General features: G+C 38.9%; 1 protein-coding gene across 1 annotated transcript; it reads left to right on the top strand.

Moving 5' to 3' along the window:
* The first annotated feature begins 4,070 nt into the window (after positions 1–4,070).
* Positions 4,071–15,288, top strand: LOC110965226 (myosin-7-like). Its single transcript, XM_051952858.1, has 37 exons — positions 4,071–4,271; positions 4,355–4,498; positions 4,592–4,748; positions 4,890–4,917; positions 5,003–5,111; positions 5,257–5,349; positions 5,453–5,516; positions 5,932–6,030; positions 6,117–6,220; positions 6,304–6,442; positions 7,275–7,393; positions 7,483–7,632; positions 7,728–7,898; positions 7,993–8,302; positions 8,470–8,549; positions 8,887–9,092; positions 9,179–9,302; positions 9,387–9,523; positions 9,891–10,146; positions 10,235–10,477; positions 10,546–10,722; positions 10,816–10,961; positions 11,043–11,133; positions 11,237–11,626; positions 11,725–11,851; positions 11,924–12,042; positions 12,128–12,324; positions 12,406–12,589; positions 12,665–12,830; positions 12,921–13,045; positions 13,135–13,443; positions 13,529–13,732; positions 13,816–14,112; positions 14,245–14,349; positions 14,450–14,545; positions 14,751–14,885; positions 15,175–15,288. The coding sequence occupies exons 1-37, from the start codon at positions 4,071–4,073 to the stop codon at positions 15,193–15,195; spliced, it is 5,823 nt and encodes a 1,940-aa protein (XP_051808818.1). The 3' UTR covers positions 15,196–15,288.
* Positions 15,289–25,548: the final 10,260 nt, after the last annotated feature.

The following is a 25,548-nucleotide window of genomic DNA, read 5'->3' as shown; positions in this document are numbered from 1 at the left end:
AAAAGCAATTTAAAACGAAAAAATACCCATCTACCTATTTGAGATTTGTCTTTAATCATCCCAACTGTTAAGATAACTCATACTACTTTCTTAGATTTTAAAGAGATTGCAAACTCAAATATCAAAACATCTAAAGTAGGAAACTACTAACCTTCCCATCAGAAGTAGATTACTTGGACAATAAGCATCCTCTTCTCAACAGCAGACATGGCAGGACTATTAGGGGAAAAAAGAGAAGAAGTAGACTTGGCAAAGCTGTTTTTGTAGGATTCAAGAATAGCTTCCTCTGAGAGGTGGTCAATTTAAGCAACATCTTTTCATCAGTGAAAACAGAACATTGATAGTAAGAGCATAATACATCTGTATTAAGGGTGTTTTCAGGTTTAGTTTTTTCTAGAAATGTTGCTCCAAAAATTAGATATTGAAAGCTTTAAATGGTCAAGAGTACCTTCTGTAATTTCATCATGTAGAAGAGAAGCAGTGCTCAGGATCTGAGTCCATGCAGAAGTCCATAGTCTGAATGAATGAGGAGAGGACAAGGGGGGAGAACAATCATGTCTGTAAGCCTCTAACAGAACGCAACACCTCTTAGAAGTGACCTTTCACAACAACAGGGAGCAAATACTACCAATAGTTTTGCTGGCTCCAGTTTCAAACTTAAGTGAGGCAAGGTGCCTCACACCTTCCTTTGTGCGTTCATGTGATCATAAAAGTCAAAGACTGAGAACAGCTGGGAATGAGACCTTAAACGGACAGACGAGTGCTCTCCTGGAATAGACAGAGTGATAAGTAAAGGAAATGAAAGTTCTAGTGCAAAGACAACCACTGGCAAGGCCTGGTGGGAAGAGATGTGACTGAGAGGAAGGCAGCTGAGGTTGCAACATGCTTTGTAACATCTAATTTACATCATATAGTTTTATTATAACTGGTTTAAATTCTACGTCAGACCAAGACAACCCTTTGTATGTTTCAAAAAACCTGTTTGCCGGTTTCAAGTTAATTTGTCTTATTCTCCTTGCTCTGCCTCATGTCTCCACTGACTTGTCCCCACGTTAGTTGTCAAATATAGTTTTAAAATTTGAGCACTTGGCATATTTTTGTACATAAATGCTACACTAACCCCACATGACATACATATAGCACATACAGTCAATCGTTGGCTTCTATGTGGGCTTATCACCTGTTGTTGCTGGTCAAAGAAAAAAAATAAAAACCTGTCCTGACCACTTGCGTCACAAGCTGTCCCCAAGCTATCCTCTGAACCGCCAAGCCCCCGAAGGCAGCCAGCAGGAATTTCACAAGTTATCTTTGTGCTCAAGGATAAAGAGAAGAAAACAATGTCATGTCAACAGGAGCAGACCAAGGGTACTCAATGCATGTCATGTTTGGACAGAGGTCTGAAGTATAGGTCAAAACAAAATGATTTGCTTTCCCATAGGCGTGTATTGTGAACGTACAGTCGGGTTTTGTTTTTCTAAAAAGCAAGTCAGAGGAATTAATATATATTTTTAATGCACAAAGAGAAGCAATAAAAAAGTGGAAAAAACAAAAATTTGACAACTAAAAAATCAGATTTTGAAATAAAATTTATTTCCAGAACAAAGACTGTAGTTACACCATTTATTGGTGAATACGCTAATTAAATTAAAGAGACCGCCATCGTCTCTTTTGTGCTGCCTCGTTGTGTCTTTGAGATGTAGAAAACAAAGCAGCTTTTGATGACACTTAGAACAGATAAACTTTTGGTTTGGTTTTTCTTTGCTTGATCCTTAAAAACATTTTGTTGATTCTTAGATTAAGACCAGTAAAAGAGAAAACCAATTACCACGAAGAGTTTGTCATGATAATAATTACAAACCCTAAAACTAGACGAAAACTTTGAAGGCACATCCACTAACTTCATTGCTGAAAAACTATACTTTCATGACAATGAATGCTGTACAATGCTGTTACTGAAACGTAAAGCCTTAGTTGAAAGAAATGACTTCAGGGCTGTTGTTACCACTAAAATGTGCTCTTCTTCAGTGCCCACCTTTCTTCACTGCACAAGAGTCACAGCTTTACCTTCCCCATAGCCGTTCTTTTTTATGTAAGAAATATTTTGCTTTGACGTTCTGGTGGTTTTATTCACTATTTACATACAGGCGTATTTAAAACCTGAGCTAAAATGTTTGCTACTCCCTACTAAAGCCTGTTAGGTAGGAATATTAGTACTATTTTACTGGTAATATTTGTACAAACTCTTAAATCACACTCTATTCAGTTGCAGAAAGTATTAGTACAGTTCCAAAACTACTGAAAAACGTATAGCACTTCATATACGGCATTTATCTTTTTTCCATGTAATATGAACTTCTGCTGGATCACACAGTCTCTGAACGCATCTATTCTTGTTAAAGAAAGGGAAACAATGCCAAGTGACAAGGGCTAGACTCAGGGTGTAGACCTAACTGTGAACAGTGGTGAGTGATAATAAAGGGATCTCACAGCTGTGACCTTGGCCTTGTCTTGCCACTCTGCAGACAACAGCTGCAGCTCTTTGTTGTCCCTCTTGAAATGCATTTCACACCCTATCAACTGACACCTATCATTGAACTTGAGATATCTCGATGTTCTCAGTCTAATAAATCCTGCCTGCTTGCTAATCTACTTTGTTTAGTTTGAGTAAATAGGCAAAATCTATCTATCATTGAATCTATTTTACAAATAACAAATCACTGTGTGACCCACTGGGATGTTCCATAAGAGAAAAGAGGGAAAAAAAGGCTGAATATTGCTGCATACAGTTCATTAAGTCCTGATACGTGCTGTCACATAAATTACATGATCAACAAGTGTTGCAGTTACAAAGGGATGCTCTACTCTCTTCACTATAATAATAAAGTTTCGTCAATCACGAATTCATGCATATTCACAAGACACAGAAACTCTTATAAATGATGTTAAGTGATTTTATATCCCATTTTAGCAGTTCACTATCATTCTAAACCTACTTAATAAAACTTACTGGGACAGAAAATGACTTGATGGAGGGCAGCCTGTCCCTGCTTCCCCACCTCCTGCCTTCCCCTTTCTTTGTCATGTCCACTGTTAGTCTGTTGTTCACAAGGTGAGAGCAACAAATAGCACCACAAGGCTCTACCCAATTTGGAGTATGCGTTTTGTGATAGGAAACTGGATGCCATTTCTCTGATATTCATCCCCATATTTGGCTGACTTGCGACCTTTATTAAAGGAGAGGCAGGGTGGTGTCAGCCACTGGATCCATCATTTCGCTTGATAAGGTTGACGGTCAAAGGTAGGAAAAACATCCACTGAAGTGAGAAACTGCAATGTGTTATGTGACTAGAGTGCTAAAGATGTTAAGATTACTCCAGACTCTATAGTTACTTTCTACTGTTAGCTACACTTTGTGAGAAGATAGTGACTCATTAGATGAGAAGACTAATTTTATAACTGTTGTCGAACTTGACTTGTCTTAATTAAATAATGATGTAATATGACCTTTGCTTTGCTTCTGTCTTCTTAATATAAATAGAACACATCCTAATTTCCTGTGGAGTGAAACACCTCAGGTAAAATTCACAGCTACATTAATGTGATAATGCAGTAATGTTTTTTTCAAAGTACATCAATGACTAACAGGATTAACATGATAGGATGTTTCTGCTCATACATGTGTATGTCAGCAGCAAATGCCTGTGTTTTCTGATTCTATTTTCAGAAATATTCTATTTTAGGGTTACTGTTACTGCTTTTTAAAACACTGGAGATGTCCAGTGTTCTCATATAAAGAACCTCTGCATGTCTCTAAAACTCTTATGTTTGAGATATATTAATATAAACACACTTATTTCTGCATTTACATTAAAAAGAGGAACATGAAAGACACGGTGAAAAAATGAAATAACAAAAATTACTGGGAATATTATTTGCTCTATGGAGATACATAAACTTGGCATTATGCTGTTTTATGAACCTGTTTTCCTTCATTGTTGTGTGAGTGATTATTGGGTTGCACAGAATATCACAGCCCATAAACGATGGTTTCATTTTTTCAAGGTTGAAAAATGGGGGATGCTGCGATGGCAGAGTTCGGGCCTGCTGCTCCTTATCTGAGGAAGTCAGACAAGGAGCGTCTGGAGGCCCAGACTCGTCCGTTTGACATGAAGAAGGAGTGCTTTGTTCCCGACCCTGAGGTTGAATATGTTAAAGCATCTGTTACTAGTCGTGATGGTGACAAAGTCACTGCCCAGACTGAATTTGGAAAGGTATGTGCATCATATCATTTCAGTTCAAATGTGAGGTAATATAAGTCTTGACCTCAGTGTAAGATGTGTTTTTCTTTCTGTAGACTGTCACAGTGAAGGAGATTGATGTCCACCCTCAGAACCCGCCAAAGTTCGATAAAATTGAGGACATGGCGATGTTCACCTTCCTCCATGAGCCCGCTGTGCTGTTTAACCTCAAAGAGCGTTATGCAGCATGGATGATTTATGTAAGTCAAGTGCTCAATTTGTCAAATTTCTTCCTCTATATCATCTCTCAGCATCGTTAACAGCTATTACTTTTCCCTCTCTTTACATGGCAGACCTACTCTGGGCTGTTCTGTGTGACTGTCAACCCCTACAAGTGGCTGCCAGTCTACAACCAAGAGGTGGTTGTTGCCTACAGAGGAAAGAAGAGGAGTGAAGCTCCTCCTCATATCTTCTCCATCTCTGACAATGCCTACCAGTACATGCTGGCAGGTGCATATTCTATGTTGTTCTATCATCTTCATCATATGACGATAGAATATCATCATATTCTATCATCTTCAAATATTTAATCCTGACATCTGAACATGATTCTATTGCTCCACTAATATTTTTCATTTCTCTTGCTGACAGACAGAGAAAACCAGTCAATCCTTATCACGTAAGTCACACAGCCAATAAAACCTTCTATGCAGGTAAAAAATTAAAGGCCTTGACCTAAAACTTTCCGTCTCCCTTCTACTCAGCGGAGAATCCGGAGCCGGAAAGACTGTTAACACCAAGCGTGTCATTCAGTACTTTGCCAGCATCGCTGCTGTCCCGACTGGAAAGAAAGATCCAGCTGCTGAGAAGAAGGTTTGTATTACAAAATACGTTTCTCAATATTTCTCAAATCAAAAACAGACCAAATTAAAAATGATTTCTGACAGCTGAGATACATTTTGTTGTTTTATGTGCTTAAAACTCAACTTGAAGTCATGTCCTTGCTTGACAACATCAGGGAACGCTGGAGGATCAAATCATCCAGGCTAATCCTGCTCTGGAGGCATTTGGTAACGCCAAGACCATCAGGAATGACAACTCCTCCAGATTTGTGAGTGTCTGTGTGACTGTAGTGCAGCTATCTGATCACCATTAATTGACTGAATTATAGTTTTCTCATTAGAAATATCAGTGAACACTACTTTTCCTCTTAGGGTAAATTCATCAGAATTCACTTTGACAACCGAGGAAAGCTAGCCTCTGCTGACATTGAGACTTGTAAGTAAAGCTAAATTAATTCATACATCTGTTTTCTGAGCAACTTATCCTCTTTAGGTGCTGGAACTGATCCCGGTATGTGAACCTGTAGGAACCTGAGAAAGCCATACAGATAGAATGACAACACATCTTGGCAAATGTGAACCCAGAGTGCTGTAATCACTAATTCAGTCTGTGACCCATTTAAAACCGAGTAAAGACTTAAAAATCACTTAAACAACATTTGATTACCTTTTGCTGTGACAGTGCTGACAATTTTGCTTTACAAAATGTCATATTTGTGTATTCATCAGTTGAATTTATATTGTCACATCATGACTTGATAATGTGCCAGCAGTAAAACCTTGGCAATATTTGCTTTTCTTCAATGTAAAAACATGATAACATGATTTATTATATATTATACCTCAAACAGACCTTCTGGAAAAGTCTCGTGTGACCTACCAGCTCAAAGCTGAAAGGGACTACCACATTTTCTACCAGATCTTGTCTCAGGCAAAGCCTGAACTCCTGGGTGAGCGGAAAACATACACGTGATATGTGGTGTTTACTGTACTGCCACCATGAATGATTTAATAAATATGTTTCATGTAATTTTAGAAATGCTGCTCATCACCAACAACCCCTACGACTACGCCTTCATCTCCCAAGGAGAGACAACAGTAGCCTCTATCAACGATTCTGAAGAGTTGATGGCCACTGATGTGAGCAGCAGCAAAGTGTTTTAGACAGATATTAATGGTAGCAAAACAGGGTTAACCAAAACCATTGTTCTGATTTTGCTTAGGAAGCATTTGATGTGCTGGGCTTCACTCAAGAAGAGAAGAACAGCATTTACAAGCTGACTGGTGCCATCATGCACTATGGAAACATGAAGTTTAAGCAGAAGCAGCGAGAGGAGCAGGCAGAGGCGGATGGGACTGAAGGTAGAGGGGCTGTTACATTTATTAGTGCAATATTATATTTGTTATTTATATTAGTACTGCTATTAGAGGTGATCCGATGCAGCTCAGATGCAGTATCATCAAATCAAATGTCAGGTCGTGCATACAGTTTGCATTATGCCATATTTTCATTTACACTGGTTTGTATGTTCGGCCGCCATATCACATATTTTTTTAAAATTTGCATAGGAAAGGCTAAGGTTAAGGTAGGACACAGAGTGATCCAGCTCCACAGAATAGTGACAAATGGACTAAATAAAAATTTTAAGTTTCACATGCAACTATACTATGTACAATTAGATTACATAATCAAGGAGCTAATCACTCTTTTATCTCTTAGTTACGGGTTTTACAGGGATTTTAATTCTACATTTGAGAGAAATAAGAGTGAAAGCAAGAACTGCAAATCAACAACAGTGACATTGTTAGGGCAGGGCAGCATACAACAAGGTTGTACTGTAAAAAAAAAATCCCTTTGAGCCACAGCATGTTATAAAATGGGACGGTATGAAAAAATATTGCTTACCTGCATTAATCACTTGCAGCATGATTCACAGAACGATGGCCACTCCTGTAAGAAGAAATAAATCAGGTCAAAAGAGTGCACAGTTTGCATCTATATCTACATATAGACAACAGTTTTGGAATCCTATTGTCACCATACAAGTTTGAAAGTGTCAAAGCACACCAAAGACAATAAGATGACAAGAAGCTGAGCGAGCATGCCAAATGTCTGGTTGAAGAGGCACAAACATATGGACTGCTTCATGTACTCCATGCCTATGTGACTAATGTGTCGTCTTCATTCTCTCAGATGCTGACAAAGTTGCGTATCTGATGGGCCTAAATTCTGCTGACCTCATCAAAGGTCTCTGTCACCCAAGAGTCAAAGTAGGAAATGAGTGGGTCACCAAGGGACAGAATGTTGCGCAGGTAAAGCATTGAAGGGAATGTTTTGAGTTTAACTACATAAAAATGCATGAAACAGTTTTAAAGACATTACTAACCCTTTTCTTCTGTAGGTGTACTATGCCATTGGTGCACTGTCTAAGTCAGTGTATGAGAAGATGTTCATGTGGATGGTGGTGAGAATAAACCAGTCCCTGGACACCAAGCAGCCACGCCAGTACTTCATTGGTGTGTTGGACATTGCAGGATTTGAGATCTTTGATGTGAGTTTGGAATGAAGTCTAAAATTCCCAAAAACGCTGGTAACTTTTACTCAACATGTTCAATTAATTTCTGCTTGTTCTTGATATCACTACAGTTCAACACCTTTGAGCAGCTGTGCATCAACTTCACCAATGAAAAACTGCAACAGTTTTTCAACCACCACATGTTTGTGCTGGAGCAGGAAGAGTACAAGAAAGAGGGCATTGAATGGGAGTTCATTGACTTTGGTATGGATCTGCAGGCCTGTATTGATCTGATTGAAAAGGTAAGTTGTAAGTGTATTTTTCTGGATAATTGAAATAGAGTTCTTTTTGCTCCTCTTGACAAAATCTTTACATTCTTCCTTCTATTTTTGTCAGCCCATGGGTATCATGTCCATCCTTGAAGAGGAGTGCATGTTCCCCAAAGCCAGTGATGCCACATTTAAAGCTAAACTTTATGACAACCATCTGGGGAAATCTGGCAACTTCCAGAAACCCAGAGTCGTCAAAGGAAAACCAGAGGCTCATTTCTCCCTGGTTCACTACGCTGGAACTGTTGATTATAATATCAACAACTGGCTGGTGAAGAACAAGGATCCTCTGAATGAGACTGTTGTTGGTCTTTTCCAGAAGTCTAACCTGAAGCTTTTATCTTTGCTTTTTGCTGGCTATGCAGGAGCTGACTCAGGTATGTTGATATTCAGCAGTAAAAATAATCACACAAATCAGTGACAACTTGCAGTGCCAACAATATCATGATAAACATTTTGATGGGTCTGAAATCTACTGACCTCATCGAAGGTCTCTGTTGCTTTGTTGTGTTAACAAAATGCAATAAGATTATTTTCTATTTAGCTCAGGAATCTGGAGGAAAGGGCAAAGGTGGCAGCAAGAAGAAAGGTTCATCATTCCAAACTGTATCAGCTCTTCATAGGGTAAGTTATTCATAGTTTAAATCATGTTTTGTTTTGTTTTTTGACAAAAGTTGTGAGCCAAATCCACAAGGAGCACAATTATGCACACATATGGAGGTACAAGGCTACTGGAAAACGGCACTGATAAAAAGACAGCCCAAGCTAACAAAGACAAAAAGGTTTTCAGGCCAATAAATAACCAACATCAATGTGTGCCTTTCCCAATATTATGACACTATGAGTTCTTATAATGTATTTCATGATAATTTGAGCAGCATGTAGCATGTAAATTTGTTTCACAATCAATTTTAAACCCAATGACAAAAATTTTAACAAGCAAAATGTGTAAAACTTAAAGGAGAACCTGAACAAGCTGATGACCAACCTGAGGTCTACTCACCCTCACTTTGTGCGCTGCATCATCCCCAACGAGACCAAGACTCCTGGGGCCATGGAGAACCCTCTGGTAATGCACCAGCTGCGCTGTAACGGTGTACTGGAAGGCATCAGGATCTGCAGAAAAGGCTTCCCCAACAGGATTCTGTATGGAGATTTCAAGCAGAGGTTTGTACTGAACAAGCAAACAGATATTGAAAAATGAAGAAAGAAAAAAGAAAAAAAGGCTCTTATCTGTTGTATTTCTGTTTAAGATACCGTATTTTGAACCCTAATGCCATTCCTGAGGGACAGTTCATAGACAACAAGAAGGCTGCTGAGAAACTGTTGGGTTCTTTGGATATAGACCACAACCAGTACAAACTGGGGCACACCAAGGTCAGAATTGTCATTGCTAATAAAATATGTACTCTGCACAACAAATAAGTGCTTACTGACTGTCCAGTCTGTCCCTATAAAAAGGTATTCTTCAAGGCTGGACTGCTGGGTCAGCTCGAGGAGATGCGAGATGACCGATTAGCACTAATCATCACTGGCATCCAAGCCCGGTCAAGAGGACTTTTGGCAAGAGTTGAATTCCAGAAGATTGTTGAACGAAGGTAACTGCTCACAGCACAGCCACATTATTGTCAATAAAGCACAATCTAAAAATCATGATGCATTTATATGAAGGAGCTTAAAAATCTGTACAGCATACAAAACTACATAAAGAACAAAAATTGGCCTTAAATTGAAAGGAGCTAAATCATTTGATGAACAGGAGTACTTCAAAATGAAAACATTCTCTGTTGTACATGTAGAAAGAAAACAGTAAGACTATCATTGAAATAAACATCAAAACAAAGGACAGCATTGTGAGGGGTTTGAATTTCGAAAGTACGGAAAATGGTGCATTTGCAATCAAGGTAAAATTAGGGTTTTTTGCCAGAGCATATTTTAAAGACAATGCTAATCTGCTGTCCACAGGGATGCACTACTTGTGATCCAGTGGAACATTCGTGCATTCATGGGGGTCAAGAATTGGCCCTGGATGAAGATGTACTTCAAGATCAAACCTCTCCTGAAATCAGCAGAGACTGAGAAGGAGATGGCCAACATGAAGGAAGAGTTTACCAAACTCAAAGAGGCTTATGCAAAATCAGAAGCCCGCAAAAAGGAACTGGAGGAAAAAATGGTCACTCTTCTCCAAGAGAAGAACGACCTGCAGCTACAAGTTCAGGCTGTATGTTTACAAAGACATTGAAGAAAGATACGAGAATCAAACCAAATCTGCCCAGGTGTAATTGTGTGTTTTGTCTTTCAAATCACAGGAGCAAGATAATCTGGGCGATGCTGAAGAAAGATGTGAGGGGCTGATAAAAAGCAAGATTCAGCTGGAGGCAAAAATCAAAGAGCTGACAGAAAGACTGGAGGATGAGGAGGAGATGAATGCTGAACTGACAGCTAAGAAGAGGAAGCTGGAAGACGAGTGCTCTGAGTTAAAGAAGGACATTGATGACTTAGAGTTAACTCTGGCTAAAGTGGAGAAGGAGAAGCATGCCACTGAGAACAAGGTACTACAAACACCAGTTACTGTAAAATTGCTCTGTGTATCCCAAGTTAAAATTTATTCTGGCCACAGGTAAAGAACCTGACTGAGGAGATGGCTGCTCAAGATGAGATCATTGCTAAGTTGACCAAGGAGAAGAAAGCCTTACAGGAGGCTCATCAACAAACGCTGGATGACCTGCAGAGTGAAGAAGACAAAGTCAACACTCTGACAAAGTCCAAAGTTAAACTGGAACAGCAAGTGGACGATGTAAGAATACACTAAATATGATTGTGTTGGAATGTTAAGAAAATAATACTGTGAAGCAACTGACTGTGAAGCTGTAACTGTCTGTCACTACAGCTTGAAGGGTCTTTGGAGCAAGAAAAGAAAGTTCGTATGGACCTTGAGAGAGCAAAGCGCAAGCTTGAGGGAGACCTAAAGTTAGCTCAAGAGAGCATCATGGACCTGGAAAATGACAAGCAGCAACTCGAAGAGAAGCTGAAAAAGTAATCTAAAAATGAAACTTGCAAACACAAATATGTTTTAAACTTAGAGTCAACTTTTACGTTTTACTTCTCCATTCACAGGAAAGACTTTGAAATCAGTCAGCTCAATGGCAAAATAGAGGACGAGCAAGCAATGTCTGCTCAGCTCCAGAAAAAACTGAAGGAGCTGCAGGTAATGATTTAAACATTATAAAACTAAGGGCGAGAAAGTTACATCGTAAGACCACAATTTAGAGCAATAAATTTAATCAAGTTTTTGCTTTGATTTGGTCTAGGCCCGCATCGAGGAGTTGGAAGAAGAACTTGAAGCAGAGCGAGCTGCTCGAGCCAAGGTGGAGAAACAGAGAGCAGACTTGGCCAGAGAGCTGGAGGAGATCAGCGAGAGGCTGGAGGAGGCTGGAGGAGCAACAGCTGCCCAGATCGAGATGAACAAGAAGAGGGAGGCCGAGTTCCAGAAACTCCGCAGAGACCTTGAAGAGGCCACTCTGCAGCATGAATCCACTGCTGCCACACTCAGGAAGAAACAGGCCGACAGTGTCGCTGACCTGGGAGAGCAGATTGACAATCTGCAGAGAGTCAAGCAGAAACTGGAGAAGGAGAAGAGTGAGCTCAGACTGGAGCTGGATGATGTGGTCTCCAATATGGAACAGATTGTCAAGTCCAAGGTAAATCACCTATCATATAAAATGTTTTTCTTTCCACTGGCTGATTAACACTTGGTTATTTTAGTGTGTGAGACATTCTCACTTCATTTTCTTTTCAGAATAATTTGGAGAAAATGTGCAGGTCTCTGGAAGACCAGATGAATGAATATAAAACAAAGTCAGAGGAGGGACAGCGGACCATCAATGACTTCACCATGCAGAGAGCAAAGCTTCAAACTGAGAATGGTACTAATTTCAACACCATCTTTCCACCTGTGCTAACATGAAACAGCACTTCTAATTTTCTATTCAAATCAGGTGAACTCACAAGGCAGCTGGAGGAAAAGGATTCCCTGGTGTCACAACTCACCAGAGGAAAACAATCCTACACTCAGCAAATTGAAGACCTTAAAAGACAGCTGGAGGAGGAAGTCAAGGTAGCAAACAAATGACAGTGAGATCTTATTATGAAACAGAATAAATGTTGGTACATGCAAAGCACTGAGATATTCTACATTTCAGGCCAAGAATGCATTAGCCCATGCAGTGCAGTCTTCTCGTCATGACTGTGACCTGCTCAGGGAGCAGTATGAGGAGGAGCAGGAGGCCAAGGCTGAACTGCAGCGCAGCATGTCCAAGGCCAACTCTGAGGTGGCTCAGTGGAGAACTAAGTACGAAACTGATGCCATCCAGAGGACTGAGGAACTGGAAGAGGCAAAGTGAGTCAAATACATTTTGACTCCAACAACTCAGCAAAATTCAAAAGCAACTAACCCTGAATATGTTTCTTCATTATTCAGAAAGAAGCTGGCTCAGCGTCTGCAGGAGGCTGAGGAAGCTGTGGAGGCAGTGAATGCTAAATGCTCCTCTCTGGAGAAGACCAAACACAGACTGCAGAATGAGATTGAAGATCTCATGGTGGATGTAGAGAGATCAAATGCTGCTGCCGCTGCTCTGGACAAGAAGCAAAGAAACTTTGACAAGGTTTAAATTCCTTGCTCAACACTTCACTGCTGGTAAAAGATAAATTCTTTGTCTAAAATGTCAACTGTCTCCCAGGTCTTGGCAGAATGGAAACAAAAGTACGAGGAGTCTCAATCTGAACTGGAGAGCTCTCAGAAGGAAGCCAGGTCTCTGAGCACTGAGCTCTTCAAACTCAAGAATTCCTATGAAGAATCTCTGGAACATCTGGAGACCATGAAGAGAGAGAACAAGAACCTACAAGGTCAGTCAATTTACCATTAAAACTTTACATGAATTATTAATTCACGATATAATTCTGTATATTTACAGTACACTACATTTTGTTTCTAAGAGGAAATATCGGACCTCACTGAACAAATTGGTGAGGGTGGAAAGAGCATTCATGAGCTGGAGAAGATTCGAAAGCAGTTGGAACAAGAAAAGTCTGAGATACAGACAGCTCTGGAGGAAGCAGAGGTATGATGATCAGGAAACCATTAAACTATATGTCTATTTTGTAATTACTAATAATTAGATTTTCATTTTAATTCTTTAAACTACAACAGGCTTCACTGGAGCATGAGGAAGGGAAGATTCTCCGAGTCCAGCTAGAGTTCAACCAAATTAAGGCTGACATTGAGCGCAAGCTGGCTGAGAAAGATGAAGAGATGGAGCAAGCAAAGAGAAATCAACAACGAGTTGTGGATACTCTCCAGAGTTCTCTTGAGTCTGAGACTCGCAGCAGGAATGAGGCTCTGCGTTTGAAGAAGAAGATGGAGGGAGACCTCAATGAGATGGAGATCCAGCTGAGCCAGGCCAACAGACAGGCAGCTGAGGCCCAGAAACAATTAAAGGCCGTTCATGCACATCTAAAGGTTTGAATTTTATATTAATATCACCTCGGCTAAATCATGTGATCTTCTAATCTAATATGCTTCATCATAAATGCTACTCCTCCAGGATACTCAGCTCCACCTTGATGACGCTCAGCGAGCCAATGATGATATGAAGGAAAACATTGCCATTGTTGAGAGACGCAGCAACCTGCTTCAGGCTGAGGTGGAGGAACTCAGATCTGCGCTGGAGCAAACTGAAAGAGGTCGCAAACTTGCTGAACAAGAGCTACTGGATGTCAGTGAGAGGGTGCAGTTACTGCACTCACAGGTGAGTTTCACTTTGTACTAGTTCTTTCAAATTACTGCTAATCAATTGGAGAGTTCTACAAGTCAAAATCTGCATGCCACCAGAATACCAGCCTCATTAACCAGAAGAAGAAGCTCGAGGGTGATACATCCCAGCTTCAAACTGAAGTGGAGGAGGCAGTGCAGGAGTGCAGAAATGCTGAGGAGAAGGCCAAGAAGGCCATTACTGATGCTGCCATGATGGCAGAGGAGCTGAAGAAAGAGCAGGACACCAGCGCTCACCTGGAGCGCATGAAGAAGAACATGGAGCAAACCATCAAAGACCTGCAGCACCGTCTGGATGAAGCTGAACAGATCGCCATGAAGGGAGGAAAGAAGCAGGTGCAGAAGCTCGAGGCCAGGGTAAGTGTCAGTGATTTTAGAAGAAACCACTATACCGTCCTGCAAGGACAATACACAAAAACACAATGAAAACAAAGATACACAAAATAGTGAATACAAAAAAACTTGAGCATGATTTTATTCTATCAACAGATCAGAGAGCTGGAGAGTGAAGTAGAAGCTGAACAAAGAAGGTCCAGCGATTCTGTCAAGGGAATACGAAAATATGAGAGACGAATCAAAGAGTTGACTTATCAGGTAAGTTTCAGCCTATCTGCAAATCAGCGAGACAGTGTAATTTTTGTCGAAGAATACTTGTACAAGAAATTGCATTTCTTTTGTTCTTTTTCATTTTCAGACAGAAGAAGATCGTAAGAATCTCAGCCGTCTGCAAGATCTGGTGGACAAGTTGCAGCTCAAGGTTAAATCCTACAAGAAAACTGCAGAGGAGGCTGTAAGTGCTTACAATATTCTACATACATATAAAAAATATAACACTTCCTTAAGCTCACAGCACTTGCATATATTCAAGACAATAGTCAGGATTGACTTAACTTTAACGGACATTTTCTTACTGAAAATATGCCATGCTCTAGTAAATGAACTGCATTATTAGTATAAAATAAATGTCAGGCACTAATGAGGATATACTTCTACAGGAGGAACAGGCGAACAGTAATCTTACCAAGTTCCGTAAGCTTCAACATGAGCTTGATGAAGCTGAAGAGAGAGCTGACATTGCTGAGTCTCAGGTCAACAAGTTACGTGCCAAGAGCCGCGATGTGGGGTCAAAGGTGAGTTAACAGGGGTTTGTTTCTGTTTTTCCCTGTCTCTTTTTGGCACACATAAATACGATATCAGTGTAGCTGCTGTCTGGACGGTATCTACAGGAAATACCAGTATTCCATAATGCTACTAACAAAACAGCAACAGCAACCAGTGTCTGCAAAACCCTGAACTACCACCCTAGAAGGTTTTGAATGATCAATTGCTTTATAAAGTGCAAAGTATTCAAATAGAGTACATATTTGAAATTATGTTTAAATCGATGTTAAATATTTGACTGATTCTCTCTTATTTCAGAAAGGGCACGACGGCGAGTGAAGCCCACAGAATGGATTGTTGTCTCTGAGGCACGTAATGGTGTCTCCCTATGCATGCTGGTTGTTCAGTAGAATAAAATGAATCTGCATCTCAGTCTGTGCCTCGACTGTTTTTGTAGCTTCACTACATATTAGTACATGAGCAAAATATTAGCATAGTGGTGACAGTAAAGCTCAATGGGAGCTGCCATGTTTATACCAGGTCTTCAAATATCTTTAGTTCTGTCATGGTGAAGGCTGATCTGGTGGTTACTGTTAGATAAATAACATGCATTTTCAAATATAGTTTGTAGGATCTATGTACAGTGTGTCACAAGTACAAGTATAAATAAAACATAAAAGTGCCACTATACACAGACAACACAAATAAAAGTCAAAAGTGGAATGGAGGAGGGCTGCACAATATATTATTTCAGTACTGACCTTGCGATATGCACATGCGCAATTGACACACTGTGTCAAGTGTGATGTGAAGTAAAGCAAGCACGTCTCACCAGAACTGTTTGCTGCTTGATACTAAAAAAAAAAATATAGTTCTCATTTTCTAATCTAGACGAGAAGTCAGTCTGATATGACAAAATTTTCTCTTGACTTAAGTGTTCTTGAATACACAGGACACAGAGTTTGTTGAAAAGGAAAATTTGGTTGTAAAAAGGACTACAGTGTCAGTTGTACAGAAATGTTTCGACCACAGAAAGGATGATATTAACGTAGAACAGGTCGCGAGCGTTTTTTCAATCGCTGCCATTACATGAGGGGACACGGCTAATTTGTTGGACCATTGAAATCAGCAGCACAAGGCTATGACAAATGGAATTTTACAAGTCATCTGGCGATACTCCTGTATTTGCAGAATTCCTAAATGTTTTATTATTGTAATATGTAGCGTAGAATAACTACAAAATTAATATCACAAAATACTTTTTTTTCCAAGTATCATGCAGCCCTACAATAGAGTTTATATACTGTACACACAGTAACAGTTGAGCGACTCGCTCTCACAGGCAGATCTAGACTTACTGAATACAGTAGAAAACATACATTATGACCTTGATGTATCTTTCATGTACAGGACCAGTTAATGGCCAGTGAAAAAAGTTTGTTAATATGTGAGCAGCTGTAGGAGTCAATCAATGCAGCTTTATAAAAAATGAACAGTTTCATGTTAAACAGGGTTGGGTGTGGTCAAAAGAAAGAGTTGGTTGAAGTTTGGCTGGACTTTAGGCATCTTTCGGAAGCATTATTTCAACAGATGCTGGGCAGTGGCTGAGTTCTACCACCTAATTAGCTTAAATTTTATGGATACAAAACACCATGCAGAAAATAATGTGTTCTGGTGAAAAGAGTTGTAGAGAAGCTTTAATTAAGTTATAATAAATTAAACAATACTGTCCATTAAGACATAAAGCAAATTTACAGTTTATCCTTACCGTAGCACACACATTACTACAGAATCATTTCTATGTGCACAGAACTCATATGTAATAGAAAATTGTCAGATTTGTTTGGCTTATTATGATCATCTTGCCAGTAATTCTCTAATAATAATATAAATAAAAAATAGAATAATTTCTGTGAGCTCTGCCATTTTGCGCTCTACAATTTATCTAATGCATCTACCTCAATTCAACCCAATTTGCACTTGTGTACATTGGTCATCTGCATTTGCACTATCATGTCATATTTGCAGTAGTATGTTACTTAGTTGTGTTTTTTCTTTCTCTTCATTCTACTTTTTATTCTTGTTTTTTCTTGTTTATCATATTATTCCTGTTTCTTTTATTTATGTTACTTATCTTAATTTCTTATGTCATTGTTGCACTGCCAGCTCTACATGCATTTTTGAAATTGCCCCCTGGGGACAAATAAAGATTTCTGACTCTAAATCTGAATAAGCTCACCTGCAATGAGGAGACGCTCTTGCAGAAGACACCTCATTGTTACGATCTGCATTGTATCACAATAAAAGCTTGTGATATTTTATAGAAGAGAAAAATAGAAAAGCGTGAGGAAACTGTGCCAAAGGCATATCTGCTCTATTTCAAAAAAGAGTAATCCAAACATGTGATATTACTGCAGATTAAAGGCTTCCATGTAAAAGTAAATCATTGAAATGTATTATAATAAACTTAAAAGGGTATTATTCAAATAAGCTCATGAATATGTTGTAAATTCTGGCTTTACAACAGACATACTGTTCTTTGAATCTGCTATCACTTTGAAACAGAAAACCTTTAATTGACGTATTTACTTCAGTCGTTGTTGAACAGTTCAATTAACATTACAGACAACATTATAATACAACTGCACCTATTGCAAAAGATTGAATGAAAATGTGTAAATGGCACACCTTTGATGTGCACAAATTGCATATTATCCATGTCACATACAACATTTCACAATATGAAAAAACACATTATTTTTGCTCAATTCATTAGAGTATAATGCAATTTAGGCCTACCTTTTTCCCAATTTCTCTTCTTTAATGAAACATTGAGTCTTCATCAGTCTTTTAATCAATACAAAATATACAAAATGTCTTCTAGATCTCAGTGCAAATGCACCAACCACTGCCTACTTCAATGTCTGAATGAAGGCAAGGAGACAAGGCAAGACAAGAGAAGGACATATGGAGGCAGGGACCAATACTCAACACCTCCTCAAGTGACCTTCAGTAAATAACAAGCATTCTAACAATAGCAACTTCATCTGAAAGCGCAGACGGATCAGATTTCAAACTTAAGAGAGACAAGGTGTCTCACACCTTCTCTTGCGTGTGCATGTGATTGCAGAAGTCAGAGATACAAGGACTGTGGACAGCTGGGAATGGGACCTCTGACGGAGAACTAAGTGCTACGCTAAAGCCTGGAATAGATTAAAGGAGTTCAAAAGTTTGCTACGAAGGCAAACACACTGTCAACATCATATACGGCAACATATATGGACAATCAAAAGAACTTCCTGTTGTCCAGGCTGAGCAACATTCACTGATTAGGTTCAGATATATCAGGACCTGCCTAGTGTTGACATCTTTTGGAACTTCAGCCCAAACAACTGTCAGTTCTAGTTTTGTGCTTAATGAGTCAAAATATTTACTAGAATTGAAGATGTCAGGGTGGATTACACCTCTGCACTGATAATAAAAGACAGGTTAACATTTAAAACACATATTTGAATTCAATACTATTAGCACACATAAACAAAGTACAACAACTTCCCCTATTTCTGTCTTATTTTTTGAGGCCTCGACATTATTACTGCCAGTTCAATAATTATACAAACATTTGGTTTTAACAAACTGTGCGCAATAAATCTGAGGAAATCCATAGCTTTGTCTGTGTTCCTGATGGCAGCTGCAGTCATGAAAATGCTTTAACCTGTACAAACAATAAACTGCAGAACTTGCCTGTGTTTCAGCAGATTTTGCAGCCAGAGGATATATGCATTGTATTTCATAAAATGGAGACCTCGGTGCAGTAAGGTAGCTATAAATGTACAACAACAGATGCAACAACAGATGGACTTTAGGGACCTAAATAACACAGGGCAGGCTAGTGCTGGGCATAACCTTTCTTTGCATTTTTAAAAAATATTATACATTTATTCAGGACATCTTGATTTTCTACAGGAAAGTCTTTGCAATAATCTAGTCTAAGAAAAAGAGCTGCATGGTACATCGTACTAGCATCATCTCAGACTATAATCTTGTGGCCTTTGGTTCATTGGCATATGCATTCCTATTCAGATTAGTAGCACGTGTACAGTGACATGTTTCTTTAAAGTGTGTACAAATATACAGATGGATGACAAATCAAAGGAAAAACACAGAGTAAGGGATTTTGGCGACTTTGTTATGCTGTGTGGATGCATTTTGCTGCCAGGGTTTAAGTCCACCTTTCCCTTGAGCAGGAAAGGTCACTACAAATCAATACAAACTTTTTTTTAAAGTTATCACATTTATCCTGTGATGAAATATTTTTTTCATGATGGGAGTGATCTCTTTCAGGATGACAACACTCTTATCTATACGGCACAAGAGGTCACTGAATGGTTTGAAGAGTGCAAAATGATGATTTGTCATGTCCAGACAAACCTTTTTATCATCCCAACTCTATGCTTAAGGTGTACAGTAGAATGAAATTGCACTGCTCGTAAGATCAATTCATCTGGAGTGGCAGCTGTATTCTGGCACCCTGTCCTGAAGATGACAGATATCATCTTGAAGCGAATGTGAAACATCTGTTATGACCTTCACAGTCACCAGTTAGAAAAAAAAACGTGTTCATCCCACTAGCAGAGTCCCAGACACTTGGAGAATCAAAGCTGAGGTGCACTGAAGCTGTTTAGACAATACATAATAGCTCAACACATTACTGAACGCTATAAGTTGCAATAAAAATGGCAAAACGCAAGCAATACTGAACGCATTCAAATATTTTTTAAAGATATATGTTGATTTTGTTGCTATGCATTGCCCATCATTAGTTTAGGTTTTTTTCTTGTTGTGATCATTTTCTACAAGATATAATTAAGTCTAAGAATATGAGGGACTGTTCGTTAGCCTGACCTCTGTTCTCCCAGCGTGCCAGCAAAGGCTTCAAACACTGTCCCAATCTTCCCCGGCAGCATAATCCTGGGTGAAATACTATACTGTTGAACAATCCTAAATAGAGCTTCACTAACCTTGTCCTGCTCTGACACACTGACAGAGACACATTGCTCTTAGCATTGAGATGTTCACTCCTCCAAATGTCCACTGTTGACAGACAGACCAATGTAAAGTTACAGAGTTTACTTCACTTGTCACTGTTAAAACTGACAAAACACAGCACTGTGCTGTACATTACTTGTGAGTTTTGTGTGCAAAATATGTGTGCATATTCATGGAGGAAATTCTCATGTTGTGAGATTGGAAGCATTTTTTATGGGATGTGAATTTCATTCCCTCTGCAAGGACTAGTTGCTCAATACAGTGCTGAAATGGCTCACCTCATATCTAGTTGGCCTATTTCAGGCATATTCTGTGTGATGTTTTCTGTTGCTTAGTGGTTCAAATGCAGTTGAAGGAGACTTAGAAAGTCTAAATGACCAGACTTCAAGAGTAGCTCTCTATAAGAAATGTGGGAAAGGTCCCTGTCCATGGTGCTGACCTGTCGTCCTGCTTGTTCTCCCTTTCTTCCTGCAAAAAAAAACAAAAATTAAAAAAATGTAATTTAACACAATACATTCACTGTTTCATTTTATAAAACAGGATTTTTCCTAATTAGTGGGGTGTACCTAACCTAAACTGAACCATTGTTAAATTCTACTTTAGAAATCATGACAAGATGTGAAGAGGCCAGTGTGTTCTACAGTGAAGGACATTTATTGGGTTTATATACTTCTTAAATATGAAAAAGCAATAATATTTTAATTATTAGCAGAATACTATAGGGGGAAGTTGTCACTTTTAAGTAAAAATACAAGTTCTGAGTTGCTGTGCTATAGAAGTTGTCTTCCCTCTAAAGCATGCCTGAATAAAATTATTGTACAATACCCAGGAAAACAAGTCTTCATGCTCAAATTTTGAGTTTTTTCTTTCATTTGTCTGCCATAAATCAAGTAGACTTAACTGTTGTCCCATTTCAAATGGCTATACAGTAAATTACTGACTCTGTATTGCTGAACAATCACCTGTTGCTGCTTCTCTGCATGTACAAATGCTTTGTTCCTCTGTCGTGCGTCAGAACCTTCCCTCGATCCACTAAATGATCAGTGCCATGAAGGCAGCCAGCAGGAATTTCACAGGTTATCTTTGTGCCCAAGGATACAGCACCATGCCAAGAGCAAGGACAGGGCAGAAGCAAGAGGACATCACACTCCTGACATTTTATCCGCCTACTTTAAATACATAGGAAGAGGTATCATATTGAGTAATTTGACTTCTCACTTTGTAAAATCATGTTATATTATTTGTCTTAGTCTCTGCACCACTGTAAACCGTACACCTTACTCTTCTCGTATCTATGCATCGTGTACAGCTTCACTATAATAATGAATTTTACTAATTACAGTACTATGTGCTAAAAGCAGATTGCTTACAGAAATATTTCATATATAGGCAATATGGATCTACCTCCTTTTACAGTCCTTTGCAATGTTTTCTCTCAGGAACAGTCACTCAGACACAAACTCACATAAAAATGGTTAAGTCTTGAAAAAGATAAGCTCTTGTGTATTAGCACGTTGGAGTCAAACAAAAAATATGAAAGTGTTACATTTGAAAACCCCAGAAAATCAGTTAAAAATACATTTGACTGTTCTGAATAAATTTCAAAATCCTCAAATAATGTGCTTATCATGCGGGTTAAAAAAAAGCATGTGGTCCACTGCAAAAAAAAGAAGTTCTACTCCAAGTCACAGTTTCTTTATTGCCACTATCTTTTGAATCTATGTCGTATTTGGCCGCCATTTTGTTTTAACAGAAAAAATAGCACAACTGAGAAAACATTTTTAAAATTATTCAGACAAGACAATATTGTTTTATCTGAAAACACATTCAGAACAAAAATGACACAATATATTAGCACTTCTGAGTAGTTAAGTTTAAGAAAGAAAAATGGCCTCTTATTTAAAAAGCACAAACCTGGACTTACCACTTTAAATTAGCTAGCGTACAACTAGCATAGCATTCTAAATTTGCTTACAATACAACCCCATAGTTGTAAAAAGAAACTAAGTGTAATATACTTACGGTTGAGTCTTGTTTCTTGTAAAGACAATGGCTCCGTGCATTTTAAATTTATCTTTTTATGCCGAGTCAAACTTCTCTATCATTGCAGTTCTGTCGTTCCTCCCTCTCCTCTCCAGGGCTGTCTCAACCTTACTGCTTATGAGCTCCGTCATTCTTGTTGCATTGGAAGGGCTGCAAGAGGTATTATGACAGAGCTGTTCTTTCTTTTCGTAACCCGCTTCAACAAAACGTAAAATTGTAGTCAGAAATCACGATATTAGGACGGTGGTTTGTTAACCGGAGTTTTCTTCATCAGATTCGGTGCGCGGTCACGTAAAAGGAGCCGTTTGACGCATCATTCGACTCAGCACTTAGCTAGGTAGCTAGCTTACAACTAGAATAGCACTTTAAAATTGCTGAAGGCACCAGAGTTGGAACAAGAAATTAAGTGTATTTATTTGAATAATATACTTACGGCTGAGTGCTGTTTATTGTAAAGAGAACAGCTCCCTGCAAATTTAGCTTTTTATGCCTAGTCAAACTTCTCCATTGTTCCAGTTCCGTCGTTCCTCTCCTCTCCAAGGCGCGCACCTGCCTCAACCTGCCTGTTAATGAGCCCAGTCATTCTTTTGCATTTGGAGGGCTGCAAGATAAAGGTATTATGGCATAGCTGTTGTTTCTTTTTGTAACCCGCTTCAACAAAACGTAAAATCTCGTCAGAAATCACGAAATTACGACGGTGGTTTGTTAACCGGAGTTTTCTTCATCAGATTCGGTGCGCGGTCACGTAAAAGGAGCCGTTTGACGCATCATTCGACTCAGCATTTAGCTAGGTAGCTAGCTTACAACTAGAATAGCACTTTAAAATTGCTGAAAGCACCAGAGTTGGAACAAGAAATTAAGTGTATTTATTTGAATAATATACTTACGGCTGAGTGCTGTTTATTGTAAAGAGAACAGCTCCCTGCAAATCTAGCTTTTTATGCCTAGTCAAACTTCTCCATTGTTCCAGTTCCGTCGTTCCTCTCCTCTCCAAGGCGCGCACCTGCCTCAACCTGCCTGTTAATGAGCCCAGTCATTCTTTTGCATTTGGAGGGCTGCAAGATAAAGGTATTATGGCATAGCTGTTGTTTCTTTTTGTAACCCGCTTCAACAAAACGTAAAATCTCGTCAGAAATCACGAAATTACGACGGTGGTTTGTTAACCGGAGTTTTCTTCATCAGATTCGGTGCGCGGTCACGTAAAAGGAGCCGTTAAACGCATCATGCAACTCTTCTTCAGCACTTAGCTAGGTAGCTAGCTTACAACTAGAATAGCATTTTAAATTTGCTTACTCAACAAGTGCATTTACATAATAAAGGGTTTCACTGTAGGTTTTGACCAAGTCAAAGTGAAATAATGTTATCTGCAATAAATACCAACAGACTGTTTATTTTTCTAATCTGTGTTCTATTAGCGTTTTACCAGCAGTATAAAAGAGCATAAAAAACACATATATGCATTTTCTGCATCACCAACTGAAATGATGTAGACTCCCATGGCATTGCAACATATCCAGTCTGCAATACTGTACCTGCATGGCTTCATTCAGTGGGATTAGTAATGTGCAGCTCAACGGTTTGCACAGGGATCAGTAAAGTAGTTATGATTCTTATACCACATGTTTCTGCAGCTGAAAATCTGTACGGTTGACAGAGAAAATGTCAGAAAAAGAATTTGTGAAAGGAGACATTTCTTACAGCTGAGTTGAATCTCAAACTCTGAAGATAACCTTCTCTGGAGCAGATTAGCTGTGCAGTATCAGTTACCATGGTGATTAAGCAGGTTAAAGAGTCAGTGAAAACTCTGGATTTAGCCTCAACATACCTCATCAACCCTTCTGCAACTCCACATTTAGAGATAAAATGAAGAGTTTGTTTGCAAAAACAGGTAACTCCGTTTTTAGAAAACTCAATTTTTTTAGTGTTTACTTGAGATAATAATAATAATAAAACTAATAATTTATTTTTTCTGTATTTTGTCATGTATTTTTCTACTGAGTCAAATCCACTCAACTTCAGTTTCATTGATATTATCTCAAGTAAACAATAAAAAAAAGTTTTCTGAAAATTTTATCAAAATGGAGTTATCTGTTTTTGCAAATCAACTCTTCAAATATATTTTGGATCAATTATTATTACATAATATGCATTATTTTTCTGTTTCTGAGAGTAAGGTGCATCTCAAACACTCTTTAGACTCTCGTCTTATGGATAAAGAACAAATGTAAAGAAGTGCAATAAACAGAAATTGGAAATCTTGAAAGAGTACCAGAACAGAACACCAACATTCTCGCTAACTATATTTGAAATGATTTTTTCTTGTCTGCTAGATTTCCAAATCCCTCTCGCATCCGGTCACTTAACAAACATGCTCTATTGAATTTCTATACTAACACTCTCTTTCCTCTGTGTTTTTCTATGTGCAGGAAAGGATCCACACTAAACGTTATCGTCTTCAGGTTTTGCTTTTGCTAATCTTGTCCATAGTGATGGATTTAGAGAGACCTGCCATCAAGCGACGTACTGTCCTTTGACCTTGGACTGCTCGCTTTCTTCTCCTTTTTCAAGAAGGTAACTGACTGTTTTCCCCTCTTTTCTCTGTTTATTGAAGAATTAGACTATCATAGACAATTTCCCTTGATTTTTGTTTATATTTCCATGGAATCAATGTAGTCTTTGCTGAGACTGGTTGGTTTTAATCAAGAATCTGCAGTATTCCACTTTATGACAAGTAATTAATGTGCTCCAGCCACCTCCTGCAATCTTTCCTAATGGTCAAAAAAGTCAGAGATAAAGAAATGAAGGCTTTGTTCTTTGGAGAGAATAGCTTGAACAGAATCAGAGTACCTGATGGTTTGTATAAAAATCCCTACAACATACTTCTTGTGTATGTTAATGGAATAGGAAACACTTTATGATAAAGCACAGCTCCATCGCCCACTGTGACCTCAATAAACATAAATTAGAGTTATGACCTCTATGACGATGACAACAAGCCTTTAGTGCAGGAGACTCTTTAATATCTTCAATTCTGAAGATACACAGCACATGGGTGTTAGCTATTGGCTCTTTTTAAAGGGCTAGATGTTGACAAATGTGACAAGGTTGAAATTGAATGTCGTCTGCTTTAGTGGGGAGTGGGGTGGGGTGGGGCAACTGTTATGCCTTCATTTACAGTCACTGTGAAGACAAACAAGAAATGTGGAGGAGAGACCAGAGCATGCAGCACATGGTCCGAGCAGTTGGGAATTGAGCCAAGAAGTTGCTGCCCAGAGCTTTTACAACCATGTGGTATATATAGGCACGAACTGCTATGCTATTGTATTGCCCCATGGAAGACTTCTGTTTGACTTCTTGGATTCTGTGGATCCTTTTCTGGTCTTATTGTGAGCACAAGAAACATGCCGTCACTGTATCCGATGCACTGACTGTAGGAGATCATTTATCCAATCAACAGACTTGCATATGGGATGATGAGCAGTCTCAGATTTGTTGAACGTGTTTGCACGAAAAAGGACTCATCAAAACCAAAGTAGCTACTCAGTTAGCTGAGTGACGTAAGTTGCACTTCCATCCATCCATCCATTCTCTATACACCGC

Source organism: Acanthochromis polyacanthus, chromosome 9 (assembly GCF_021347895.1).
Source record: "Acanthochromis polyacanthus isolate Apoly-LR-REF ecotype Palm Island chromosome 9, KAUST_Apoly_ChrSc, whole genome shotgun sequence".
Lineage (NCBI taxonomy): Eukaryota > Metazoa > Chordata > Actinopteri > Pomacentridae > Acanthochromis > Acanthochromis polyacanthus.
Note: the sequence above shows the minus strand (reverse complement) of the source record. Positions and strands in the feature narration are given on the sequence as shown.

Excerpts from the sequence above, each read along its gene's own strand:
- LOC110965226 (XM_051952858.1), top strand. The coding sequence starts at position 4,071 with ATGGGGGATGCTGCGATGGCAGAGTTCGGGCCTGCTGCTCCTTATCTG. Across the intron at positions 5,517-5,931 it reads CTCTGCTGACATTGAGACTT|ACCTTCTGGAAAAGTCTCGT; the intron begins GTAAGTAAAGCT and ends TACCTCAAACAG. Across the intron at positions 12,043-12,127 it reads AGCTGGAGGAGGAAGTCAAG|GCCAAGAATGCATTAGCCCA; the intron begins GTAGCAAACAAA and ends TCTACATTTCAG.